Source organism: Canis lupus, chromosome 24 (genome assembly GCF_011100685.1).
Source record: "Canis lupus familiaris isolate Mischka breed German Shepherd chromosome 24, alternate assembly UU_Cfam_GSD_1.0, whole genome shotgun sequence".
NCBI classification, from domain to species: domain Eukaryota; kingdom Metazoa; phylum Chordata; class Mammalia; order Carnivora; family Canidae; genus Canis; species Canis lupus.
In genome coordinates, this window is record NC_049245.1 from 19,083,961 (window position 1) to 19,097,429 (window position 13,469).

General features: G+C 48.2%; 1 protein-coding gene across 1 annotated transcript in view; it reads right to left on the reverse strand.

Annotated features, from left to right (window-relative positions):
• Positions 1-11,602, reverse strand: part of TMC2 (transmembrane channel like 2) — a 65,941-nt gene extending 54,339 nt beyond the window's left edge. The window contains exons 1-2 of the mRNA XM_038572982.1: positions 11,563-11,602; positions 616-937 (exon numbers count right to left, since the gene is read on the reverse strand). Coding sequence (XP_038428910.1) covers positions 616-937; positions 11,563-11,602 — 362 coding nt within the window. The remainder of the gene's footprint in view (positions 1-615; positions 938-11,562) is intronic.
• Between the last annotated feature and the right edge of the window lie 1,867 nt (positions 11,603-13,469).

Below are 13,469 nucleotides of genomic sequence, written 5' to 3' on the forward strand. Positions count from 1 at the left end.
GTGGTGTGCTTAAGTCCTACGATGACTGCTAAATCCAATTCTGCTCATTTCTCTCAGCACCTCTTCCAGAGCTGTGGTGAGTCACCAGCTGAAATCCAGGAGACTTGGGATCTTGTCCCATCCTGCTGCCATGTCACCTCCCCCACTCAGTGCTCCCATTTGCACTTGCTGGACAGGAGGCATTGGCTTTGAGAGTGGCCAGTCTGCCTGGGATGGCCAAGATCCTCCTCCCATTTCTGCCCCAGATGGGGAGGGCAGGGCAGTGGAAAAGGCAGGGACAAACAGAAGCAGATGAGAGCAGGGGTCACCAAACCAGGGGACGAGACCTTAGCCCTTCATCAGGGGAGGCGGAAGGGCCGAAGGAGAGGAGACTGGCAATCAAGAAAATGCACTTGGGGGTGCCTGGGTGGCTCAGTAGGTTAAGCGTCTGCCTTTAGCTCAGGTCCATCCTAGGGTCCTGGGATGGAGCTCCTATCTGGCTCCCTGCTCAGCGGGAGTCTCCTTCTCCCTCTCCCCTGCCCCTCCCCCTGCTTGTGCTCGATCTTTCCCTCCCTCTCTCTCTCAAATAAATAAATCTTTAAAAAAAGATGCACCAGAATCAGAATTACAACATACCTGTGTTTCTTTGGTCGCTTCCGTGTCTCCTTCCTCAGTGCCTCCTTTTCCTTCTTTGGGGGAGCTCTCTGTCTCTGCTCCTTGAGGGAAGCCCTCCCATCTCTCTTCCTCCTCCCCTCACAGGTCCTCTTTGTGGAGCTCCGCCCAGGCTTCCCCAGATCCTCTCTGAGTCTCTGGTGCTCTGCCTGCTTCCTCCGGGGGGACCCTGGCCTTGGGCTCCCCTCGGCCCGCTCCTTCTGGCTAGGCTGAGCTCCACGCCTGCCTGCCACACGCTCGGCTCTGGGAGGCTGCTTCCGTGAGGGTCTCCTCCTGGACCTGTCACCTGCAGGGGCAGGAAATGGACAGTTCTGACCTCACTGGCCTCCACCCCAGGAAAGTGCCCCCGGGAATCAGAGGTCCACGATGCTTCCTGGAGCTTGTTGGCTCAAAGGCCACCTCCTCTGGAGCCTCTGGTTTGGGATGAGATTTAATGTCCCCTCCTCTGACGGGTCGGCATCCCCACACTCTTGCCAAAACCTCAGGTAGAAATCTAGGCACATGTCTTTTCGCTTCTTGGGTGTGCAGTTCCTTGGGGTCAGAGCTGAGTCATTCTCCTGACCTCCAGGGCCAGGCCAAGCATGGGTCTCTGGCAAGTCTGGACCCTGACATAGGAAGGGCTGGGCAGGCTTCTTTCTCCAGGAGCTGCTACCTCACCTGCCCCCACCTTTGTGTGTATGTGTGTGTGTGTGTGTGTGTGTGTGTGTGTGTGAACCATGACTTTGTGGCATTGGCAAATGGCCTGGTTGAACACAATCTACGGTATGAAATTCCCTCAAAAGTTTGCCCAACAGCTACACTAAGTACAACTATTCATATAGGCATTTACAAATTAAATGCAGGGAAATTTTCATGAAGTTCTGATATTAATTACCAACCTCTCCACAGCTTACTAGCTGGGTGTCTTTGAGCAAGTCACTTGGCCACTCTGAGTCTCAGCTCATCTCTAACATGGGGATGCTCAGTCTTACTCCATTAGCTTGTTAATGAACACAGAACAGTGACTGACATCTGAGAATAAATGATGCTACCCTGATACTTTTAACCAGAAATAAGATGTCTTTTGCTTAGCTAAGCTGGTTTGCACGAAATGATCATTTCTGTCACTTTTTTTTTCTAAAGATTTTATTTACTTATTCATGAGAGACACAGAGAGAGAGAGGCAGAGACACAGGCAGAGGGAGAAGCAGGCTCCATGCAGGGAGCCCGATGCGGGACTCGATCCCGGGACTCCAGGATCATGCCCCAAGCCAAAGGCAGATGCTAAACCGCTGAGCCACTCAAGCATCCCAATTTCTGTCACTTTTTATCTCTGTGACCACAGATAAATTACTTCACTTTTCTGCACCTCAGCTTCCTCGCCTGTAAAAATGGCTCTAGTAGATCCTCGTGGATCTACGTGGTTGGGGGGTTAATTAAAAGCAGGAGTAAATGTTCTGGCCTGTGGGAAGTACTCAACAAAGTCCCCTTCCCCTTTCGTCTCCAGCTTGCCTTGTCACTTTTGCACTCTGAGGCCCCACATCTGAGCGAGAAGTGCCTGGAAACAATCTTCTGTAGGGCACCTGTTCTCATTGTCCACAGGGGCCCCCAATCCAGACTTTTCTGCCATGGCTAGGCAGATTTCCCCAGCTGCACTGCAAAAGCCCCAGCTTTGGACAAAGCAGAATAGAAGTTCGCCACTTGCCATTCCCAGCAACTGTGATAGAGTCTGGGATGTGGGGTCTAAGGTTCCCAAATTCTCACCCCTACCGTCCTCCTCATCCAGCCTCTCAAGTTTGGGCATGCGATGTGGTGGCCCCAGAGAGCTTTCCTCTCTGCTTCCCTGACCCTTGAGAAGCAAGCCACCCTGTCAAACAGCAACCAGAACCAGTCCATGGTAGGTGGGGCTGGATTTGGGCAGACTGAGCTGGGGATTCAGAGTCTGGAGGACTAGGCTTGTTATCTGAGTAACTCTGGGCAAGTTTCTTATGCTTTCTGAGTCAGCTTTCTTGTAGGTACTCCAGTAAGCGTCGGTGGTGTTCTACCCAGATCTGCATTACATGACCACTGCATCATCCCTAGCTGTTGTGCATGGTGACTCTAACAGCTCACAGGTTCTCCCTTCTTGGTTGATGGGAACCATGTTGCTGGGAAATGCCTGGAAATTTACATCCCTTTCCTCTCCTTGAATCAGCCCATAGCCAGTTACTAACTTATATGGAGTTACAAAAGTCCAGTCCTCTGCTTCAGGCCTGGGCAAATCTGTGGCTTATTCATACTCCAGAGCTTCCTACAAGGTTCAGGCATTGGTTAGACTCCATCTGATCACACATCCTTGCTCAGTTCCTTCTCTTGCCCTGCCTATCCTGTTTCCCTCATTCCTTGTCTCCTGAGAGCCACCCTTGATAAATTGCATGCTCAGGAATCCCCATCTCAGGCTCTGTTTCCAGGGAATATGACCGATGATCTATACGCACCTATCTCAAAGTGTGGCAGGGAAATCCAACTGAGACAAACATTTGTACAAGTGTGATGAAAGCTGGAGCATGCTATATTTGTGAATGGAATTTGCATTGAGGTTCAAAGAGAAACTGCTCCAAGTTCTCTCTCTGGGTTTCAAACTAGGATATTGGTGGCATATTCAAATGGATAAGGTGCCTGCCGGTTTGGCCAACTGGGTGGGCCAAGAACTCAAAGGAGATGTATTTGTCCTTTTATTCACTAATTCATTCACCCATACCAAAACACTTATCAATATTGACGAGATACTACACAGGCTACAGCAGCAAATGAGACTCACAAGATTCTGTCCTTCAACATGTTTTGAGTTAGTGAAGAGACAGTGTGATTGGTTCTATGATTCAAGAAGCATGGGGGTGGGCTTCACCCAGACTTCAGGAAGAGCTTCTGAAAGAATAAACTTTTTTTTTTTGAGAGAGAGAGGGAGTGAGAGAGCAAACTCTTGTAAGGCAGGGGGAGGAGCAGAAGGGGAGGGAGAAGGAGAGAGAAAATCTTAAGCAGGATCCACGACCAATGTGGCAGGACTTGATCCCACGACTCTGGGACCATGATCTGAGCTGAAATCAAGAGTCAGATGTTTGACCAACTGAGCCACCCAGGTGTCCCAGAAAGAAGAAACTTCTAAGCTGAGATCTGAGATCTTATTCTTTACTTATCCAATAATAAGAGTTTGTTTAAAATAATACTAGCAATGATGTGTTGGATGACTGTAGCTTTTGGATAAGTGAAATGAATGGCAGCAGAGTTCAAGGGACAGGAAGAAGGAACTGGAAACTCTGTTATAAGGGGCCTGCACTACCCAGGAAGTGGTATGGTGTTATTTGGAAGTGGACTTGTATTAATTATAAATGGATATTGCAAACTCTAGTGAAACAACTAAGGAAAGTTAAAAAAAAGGAAGTATAACTGAAAAAAAGGAAATATAACTAATATGCTTTTTTAAAAAGGAGAGAAACTGGAATTATATAAAATGCTCAGTCAAAAATCACAAAAGGTAGAAGAAAAGCGGAAGACAAAAACAAAAATAAAGGAACAAGGGCAATGAATAGATGAACAGCAACAACTATAGCAAATATTAATCCAACTATATCAATAATCACTTTAAGCAATGGTTTAAATATATCAGTTAAAGAAAGAGATCATCAGAGTTGATAGTAAAAAAGGCCCACCAAGGAATTGTCTACAAGAAATCCACTTTAAATATAACAACAAATACAGATTACAAAGAAAAGGATGGAGGAAAATATGCCATGCTAACACTAACCAAAACAAAGCTAGAGTAACCATACTAATTTCAGACAAAGCAGATCTTAGAGCAGGGAAAATTGTCAGGGAAAAAAGTAGGGCATTACATTACATAACATTAAGGAAATCAGCACTCCAAAAAGTCATAATAATTCTTAATATGTATGCACCTAACGACAGATCACCAAAAACTCATAGAACTCCAAGGAGAAATAGGCAAATCCACTATTATACTTGGAGAGTCTAGCCCCTCTGTCAGTAATCAAGAGGTCCAGGGGGCACAAAATCAATAAGGACATAGTTAAACTGAATAGAATCATCAATCAAGTGGATCTAATTGATGTTCATAGAACACTTACTCCAACAACAGGAAAATACACATTCTTCTTGAGCCCACATGGAACATTCACCAAGATAGACTCCATTCTGACCTGTAAAATATATGAGTAACCAAATATTGTTTCTAAGGCACCCACGATCCTATCTTAAGTGTTTAAATCTGACAGGTTTTGATTTCTTTTTTTTCCCCTAAGATTGACTCCTAAGTGAAGTAAAATAACTTTCAGAATATCTTTCGTATCTAAAACTATCTCTGCAATTTCCCAGAAAGTCCTGGAAAATCACAAAAACTTATTCTTCCATGTAATGAAAAAGAGAGGTGCCAAAAACAACTAGGATTATTTTATATGTTACTGTTGGAGTTTCATGGGAAGAGTTGTCAAGTCAGAAGAGGTGCTTAGCCTTTTCTAGGCTAAATTGGTATAGGTCAAATGTTTAAATATTTCAGCAATTGTATGCTCTATGGGTTTAGTTTATCTTCTAGGAAAATAAGAGTAGTAGACAGTTTCACTAAAGAAGGAGAAAATTTTGCCCCTGATTCAAGAACCAAACCCTAATTACTCTAGGGAAATTGTGAAATTCAGGACTTTTATTTCCATATTTTATGAGAGGTCTGGAGAGTAAAGTGAATCTTACATGTTATGATTGAGAGAATCACAGGTGATCAGACAATGCCACCAAGAACATACCTTTTTTTTTTTTTTAAAGATTTTATTTATTTATTCATGAGAGACACACACACAGAGAGAGAGGCAGAGACACAGGCAGAGGGAGAAGCAGGCTCCATACAGGGAGCCCAACGTGCGACTCGATCCCGGGTCCCCAGGATCAGGCCCTGGACTGAAGGCAGCGCTAAACCACTGAAACACCCGGGCTGCCCAAGAACATACCTCTTGAGAGGTTTATGAAAAGAGGCAGCTGATGATTTAGAACAGAGCTGCCTAATTATTTATTTTTTTAAGTTTTATTTATTTAATCTCTACACCCAGTGTGGGGCTTGAACTCATGACCCCAAGATCAAGAGTCACTTCCTCTACAAACTCAGCCAGCCAGGCATTCCTAGAACAGAATTGCTTTAAATATATTTTGGGCTTTCTAGGGTAATGTGCAATGTTTCAGGGGAGGGATTTGTACTTGGTGTTCCTGAATTCCTGAAGACCTCTCAGAGATCTTTAATATTACTAAAAGGATCCAGGAAGTAAACAAAGATATCAGGAGACTGGGAACTTGGATTAATGATCCTATATTTGGTTCTATGGACTTTTCCGACTGCGCATGAGATTTGTTCTTTTATTTAGTCTGGGCATTCCTGGCTCCTGCCTGGAAAGTGGACTATACAAACTCTGGCCACAATTCTTCTCTTTGTATTTGTCTGTGTACCAGTGTTTAGATGGATGAGTTGGGTTTTTTTTTTTAAGATTTTATTTATTTATTTGAGACAGAGAAAAAAAATGAGTGGGGGGAGGGGCAGACGGGAAAGGGAGAAGCAGACTCCCCGCTGAGCAGGGAGCCCAATGCTGGCCTCAATGCAGAGCTCCATCCCAGGACCCTGAGATCATGACTTGAGCCAAAGACAGATCTTAACTGACTGAACCAGCCAGGCGCCCCTCATCTCCAGAGTTTTAAACGCTGTTGTATAGCTGCTGTGTGTCAGATGATTCAGCAAAGGGTCATCCAGAAGAAAGAACTAGAACACCTGACACAGGTTGAAACAATTACCCCCAGAAATTTGGAAGTTGAAACAACTATCCACAGATAATTGACATGCGATTAGGATTCCTCAAACACTGGTGAAGATCTGAATTGACTTTTTTCAGTTTGGGCTGATACTGATCACAAAGGCCAACTGAGAACTGAAACCATCTACCCCACACTCAGCCCAGACACAGAGAACCCAAACTACACCTGAGTGTCTGCACTAAGATGATTTTGTGCTATACCTCTGTCTTCATTAGCATGACTTTATTTATTTATTTAAAGATTTTATGTATTTATTCATGAGGGATAGAGAGAGAGAGAGAGAGGCAGAGAGGCAGAGACACAGGCAGAGGGAGAAGCAGGCTCCATGCAGGGAGCTCGACGTGGGACTTGATTCCGGGTCTCCAGGATCATGCCCTGGGCTGAAGGTGGCGCTAAACTGCTGAGCCACGCAGGCTGCCCAGCATGACTATTTTTCCAGGAGCCTCCCACCCAGGCAAATGGCTTGATTGGTCTTTGCAGATTTCCCCAAAGACTCATCAACTCTTCAATGGAAAGCATCACAGACAATTTGCACCCGAAGTTTCTTGGGATGCTTTGCCTCAAAATCCTGGCCTTGCCCCTTATTGTGGACAGTCGTAATTCTTACCCAATTCCAATAAAGCTCTCCACTTTGGAAATCCTGCCTTAAACCAAACTTTCAATTCTCAATAAATTCTGACCGTACCTTTCCCTTTCTGAGACACTGCCAAAGCTTTGCCTGCTGTAAGCAATAAAGCAGCTTTGTCTTATGGATAGTTTGAGTTGGTGATATTTAGGAAGCCAGTTTTTGACAATAACTCAAACAAATTTTTGCTTTTAAAGAGAAGGAACAAATGGTGGATGATAAAAAAAACGCCATGGAAATACAGAGAGAGTGTGACAAAGTATAATTGGGATGATTAGAAATGCTTCGTAAAGGACTGATGTTTACTCTGAGTCTTGAAGGATGAACGGGAATTTGCCAAGAGAAGAAGGGGAGGGGGATGGTGCTAGCAAGGTGAGGGGGTTCTAGGCAGAGGAAACAGGGGGTGAGGGGCCCCAGTGGAAACACAAGAGATGGTAGAGGTGACCAAGGCAGAGCTGAGTCTTGAGTGGGGTCTGGTTGCTGGGGATGGGAGTGTGCTAAAAGGAGGTTGCCGAGAGAGCTGTATCCATACAGTAGCTGGGTTGAAATCTTGAGGGTAAGGGTGTGATACTGGAGTCTTTTTGCAGGATGTAGTCTGCATCCAAGGTTCATGCTAGCAGCACTGCAGAGGCTTTTGTGAAATATGGACACGGGCTCCCATTACCGCAGGGCAGGCCCCGTGAGCATGTTTGCTGTGGCTGCTTCACCCTCAGTGAATGCAAGAAAAGGCACCAAGCAAAGATCTGACTCCATATTAACACTCTTTGGGACTTGGCTTCTAATTGGGGCAATTACTGCATGAGCTAAGTCGTATAAGTATACTGAAAGGTGGTGAGTGCTGTTTACAGATGGAAAGATAAGTGATTGTATGTACGGCTGGACAGGTTTTCTCAGCCCACTCCTGCCCTGATCTTTTTTTTTAGATTTTATTTATTTATTCATGAAAGATACACAGAGAGAGGCAGAGACATAGGCAGAAGGAAAAGCAGGCTCCCTGTGGGGAGCCCGATGTGGGACTCAATCCCGGGACCCCAGGATCATATTCTGAGCAGAAGGCAGACGCTCAACCACTGAGTCACCCAGGCATCCCTTTAAAAAAAAAAAAAGATGTGAGATGCAGAGAGAGAGAGAGACAGAGGCAGAGACACAGGCAGAGGGAGAAGCAGGCGCCACGCAAGGAGCCCGGCGCGGGACATGATCCCGGGACTCCAGGATCATGCCACGAGCTGAAGGCAGGCGCTAAACCACTGAGCCACCCAGGGATCCCCCGAGGTGTCCCTTTTTAAGTAGTTTCTATATCCAATGTGGGGCTTGAACGTACACCCCGAAGGCACCCCCTGCCCTAATCTTTCTTCTCTATATTACCTCCTATGGGAAAAAGGCTTCGGTCAGAACCATATAAAGCAAGATTGTCTAAGTGTAATGAGAACTCATCCAAGTTAGGAAGCTGGTTAGTATCAGCCAGTGAGAGATGCGTCTGTCCCAGTGAGAGATGTCCTTCCTCATGGCTCCAGAAGGCTTCAGCCCCCATTTGGAGGAGGGCTGGAGCCAGAAACAAATCCACTCCCTCCAAAGACCTGGGAATGAGTGTGAGAAAGTATGTGTCATTGCAGCTGGGACTCCTAGGAGAGTTCCAGAACTGAGCTATGCTCTCAGAGTGGACAGAAGAGCAGAGAGTGTGTACAAAGGGTGAAGGAGAAGGGTCTCCTGAGCCCCCATCTAATACTTGCTCCATATTGTTTAAAAGAACAGCGTAAAAATGTCAGTATGTGTCTGCATCTTCTTCTGAGCTCCGTGTGTCCTCAATCAGCTACCAAATGGTCTTCTTTTTGGTAATGAGCTGTACCGAGCATTCTTTCAAACACCTTAGATAGAAGCTGCGGGGCTTCACGCATTTTTTTACAGGCTGTAATTCCTGTTGTAATCTTATTTCCCAACTGAACGAAATTCATATGGAATGTGGAAAGCAAGCCAGAATTTGCTCTTCAATCTTCCCCAAGCCTCTTCCACACAGAATATGAGATACCCTTTTAGTTTTTCTTTATAGCCAGCTTTCCATGGACTCCACATGATGAATAATTTAGGAGTCTGAAGAGCAGCTGCTACATTAGGAAGACCTCCAAGCCCAGCACGCACTCCCTCACCCATAACAGGCCTCCTCGTGTGTATGCACCTGACCCAAGGTGAAAAGAGGCTGAGGAGACTCTGGAAGGCCCAGTGGGTCTGGCTCACCCTCCAACTTGGTGATTTTAAGTGTTAAGTACATTTAGAAAATGATCTGGAAGGAGGGAGAGTTCTGACCCTCCTTGTCAACTAGTGAAATTACAAATTGTCATTATTTTGAGAAAATAACTGTGTTCTCATTTTTTTTCTCCTTGTAGACTATAAGATAAAGGAATAGGCTACCAGGTCCCCTCAGAGGTGACTCCAGAGGAGATTTAAAATGAAGCTCTTGATGTATTTGGGTTTCAGTTAATTTAATGGATTCTCAATATTTAACTTCACTGTATTCTTGACCATTTGGACCCCTGAAATGAAAATTCTGAACTTTCTTTTTTTTTTTTTTTTATGGAGGAAGGAAAAAGGGCAAGAGGGGTGGGGTATGAATGGCATTTTTCAGTAGGAAAAGGTTTGCATTTTAGGCAAGATGACTTTCCATTTCAATCATGCTTCAGGACCATGTGCCCGCAGGTGACCCCAAGACCAATCCCTTCGGCTGGGGCAGAGGGAGCCAGGTTGGATGCAGAAGGACAACATCTGGAGGACTATAAGGAGAATGAAATGTGGAGAACCAGATCCCAGCATCCTGACATCTAGACAACTGTGACCAAGAGCACTACCCCCTCCACCCCCATGAGAACGGGGTTTCTCATCCAGCCACACTTGGGCACACCTGCTAATGCTTGTCCCCATGTCTGGAGGGAAGTAATGACAGGATGGTGGGTGGGGTAGGGGGGACAGACAGTGGCCAAGGGACAGCTTTCAGGGCAGGAGGAGTGTTGAGATGCCAGTGCTACCTCCCCGGCCCCTCCCTTCTGCTTGGGATCCTGGCTTTTCCACAAGTCTTGCTCCTGGGTCTCCCCCTGTGTCATGGAGCTGCTTCAGCAAGGACTCGGGACCCCCAGCAGTGGGGGGGCAGGTGGATGACAGGAGGGAAGGGCTTGGCAGAGGAGAAAGGTGAGGTGGATCCTGGCGCACCTACAGTGTGCCTAGGTGGGGGCCCAGACAAGTCTCTCCCCCTTGGAATTGGCCAAGGGGAATCTCTTCCACCTCCACCCCCAGAAGAACAGTCTGAGATTCTGCTTCCTCACTTACTGGGATTCAAGGAGAAAATGTCATCATATTTCCAATGCGTCTCATGACCTGAAGTGCAGGATGCCTGACCTGTGGGTGTGGCTCCAGGGAAGGTCTTCTCTCCTGCCTAAGACTTCCTCTGGCTCCTCAGGGGAATTGGGGGGGGGAACCCCACTCCAGGTAAAGCCCTTCCAGGCTCACAGAAAAGCTGTGGCCCCACTCCTACTGGGAAGGTAGCCTCGCCCCACCACTGCTGGTACTTTGTTACGAGTGTGCCATCTGGAGTCCAGTGGCCTGGCTGTGCTCCCCTGCCTTGCAGGCTGATGAATGCTCACTGCTTCCTAGGCTCAACTGCTAACTCTGGGCTGCAGGCAGGCCCTTTCTATGCAGCCCTCTGTCTCCCCACCTCCCCAAGTTAAACCCCCGACCCCCAGGGCTCCTTACAGGAGAGGGAGGGAAGGATAGAAGAAGAGAGAGAGGAAGGAGGATGGAAGAGAACTCTGGATGGTGGTTAGACCAGGAATACATCGCCCCATCTCATGCATACCCTACCTCACCTGTGCCCGGAGAGCTGCTCCTCGCCCGCCCTCTCACGCCACTGCCTGCTGGAAGAGATAGAGGGTGATGGACGGCTGACCTCTGGGGGGTCCCCCTCCCTGGACCACTCCCACCTCACTGTGGGAACCCTCTGCTCGTTACTGCTGTCTCAGACTGGGACTGGGCTCTGATTATTTTACTAACAAGCATCTCCAGTCCTGACATATCTCTGGCACCCTGGAGCAGACATGAGGTCAGAACATCCCACACCCCCCAGACAGATAGAAAGACAGACAGAGAAGTCTGCTGAGGCCATTGCTGAGGAAAGGTGATTTTAACCAAGATAGCAGGAGTCTGAAGCCCCTGGTGGACTCTGAAGGCCTCTGCCACTCAACACTAGCACAGAGGCTGTACATGGCATTTTAATGGCCCTGCCAGGAAACAACGTGCCTTCATCTCCTGGGAGAGGCCAGGGGAGGCTGGATAAGCAGACTGGGGTCACCCAAGCGAGCAAGTGGCAGGCCCTGGACTCAAGCCTGGTCCCTGTGCCTTGAGACCCCTCTGCCTGCCTGGTCCCCTGCTGCTGCTCAGGAACCCTGTGGGTGGACCTCTCAGAGGTAAGGACCACTCACCTTTCTCCTCCCGGCCCTTTAGCTGGCAGCTCATGGTCATCGGGGCTCCTCAGCGCCCGGGCTGACTCACACCACTTGCTGGTCCACACACACCTTCAGCTGGGGATGCTCTCCTGCCCTCATGGCCCCCAGGATCTCTTTCTGAGCCCTGACGGCAGCCAGGGCTCCTTGGCTTGTTTGAGATTGAGCTGGAGGTGGGGAAAGGTTGGCAGAGAGGTGGGAAGGAGGTGGGAGCTCCCAGCCCTTCAATCCGGCCACACACTCCTCCGCTCAGGTTCCCCAGCAAAGAGGCGGTGTAGCCTCACGTTTCAGGCATCACTTACACACGGAGGGGCCCTAGAGGGGCCAGGAGCTGTCAGCTCCCCTCCCAGCCATGATGCCACCTGCTCTCTGGCCATGGGGGATGTAGGGAGCATTCCAGGGCCCTTTCTCCCTACCTTGGGTCCCTGGCTGGGACAAGGCACCAGTGAAGTCCTAGGATGTTTGAGAAAATCAGCCACCAGGAGTTTTGTTTAAAATGCAGATCCCCAGGACTAACATCGGGCATTGGAATCAGTAGGTCTGGGCAGAGCCTGAGGAATCTGCACTGGGAATCCTGATGCTGAGTCCTGGGTCCCCTCTGATGATGAGCTGTTCCCCCTCCTGCCACCTGTCACTTATTCTGCAGCTCTTCCCACTGCTGCCTGTCTTCCCAAAGAGCAAATTTGGCCGCTTTGGAAACTAGAGGTTCAGAGTTGATTCTCTGGGTGGTAGTCACAGGCCCTAGGGTATGGGGTTCCTAACTTGGGGTCCTTGCAAGCAAAAGGAGGGAGGATGTAACAATTTCATTATTTTTTTAAAAGATTTTCTTTATTTATTCATGAGAGACACAGAGAGAGGCAGAGACATAGGCAGAGGGAGAAGCAGGCTCCTTGCGGGGAGCCCCATGAGGGACTCAATCCCAGGGATCACGCGCCCGAGCCAAAGGCAGACAGATGATCAACCACTGAGCCACCCAGCTGTCCCCAATTTCATTTTTCTTAGTCTTTGAACTGAAATTCAGCATTTCCCTCAAAAATGTGTGATGTCGTCGCCTGTAGAAATCATAGACATTTTCTCAGCACATTAAGCTTTGGAGGTATCTCAAAGTATCCTTTATGCTTACACCGCTACTTTGAAAGTATGATAGTTATAAACCTCTTACTCGATCTTGTTATTTGCTTATCAAGAGGACCTGTCGCCTGGCCACTTTGCTGAGGGGAAGGGGCAAAAGAACCATCACACATGGTAGTGTCTGAATGCACATGGTTCAGCCCAGGCTCTAAAACTTTCTTTTTGTCACCTCGCCTCTCTGATCCGGAGGTACCTGCAGCACTTCCCCAGGCCCAGGGTTCCAGGGCAGTGAGGGGGCTCTGTTGCATTCTGTGGCCTCCATGTTATAACTCTGGTGGTGGGGGGGGACAGTGTGCCTGCAGCCAAGGCCACCCCTGTGCCCACTGCAGCAACCCGCCGTCAGCAGAGGGCACTCCCATCTCCCTTGCCTCCCCTGGGAGGTGAGGACCTCCCAGCCCTTCTCAGGGGAAGGGCTGCCTGAGGAGAAAGGCTTTCTACATCGCCTTTGTCACTGGAGGGAAATCCCCTCACAGGCCAGCACCTGGCCTGTCTATACCAGGGAACACACCACTTCTCTGCTTCTCACAGAGAATGACAAGCACCCCCTAGGGCTAGACCCAGTTCTAGGCACAGGGTGGTGGTGGTGGGGGGTGAGTCACAGTGAATAAGGCAGAGGTCCCGCCTTTGGGGGCTGTTTCTGCCATTCCAGGTGGGTGGGTGAGGCCTCGGCGTCTCAAGGGGACAGCCGGAAGTTTAGAAATGTCTTCTTTCAACAAAGCCTATGTATGACAACTATTGCTGGAGAATTCCAAGTC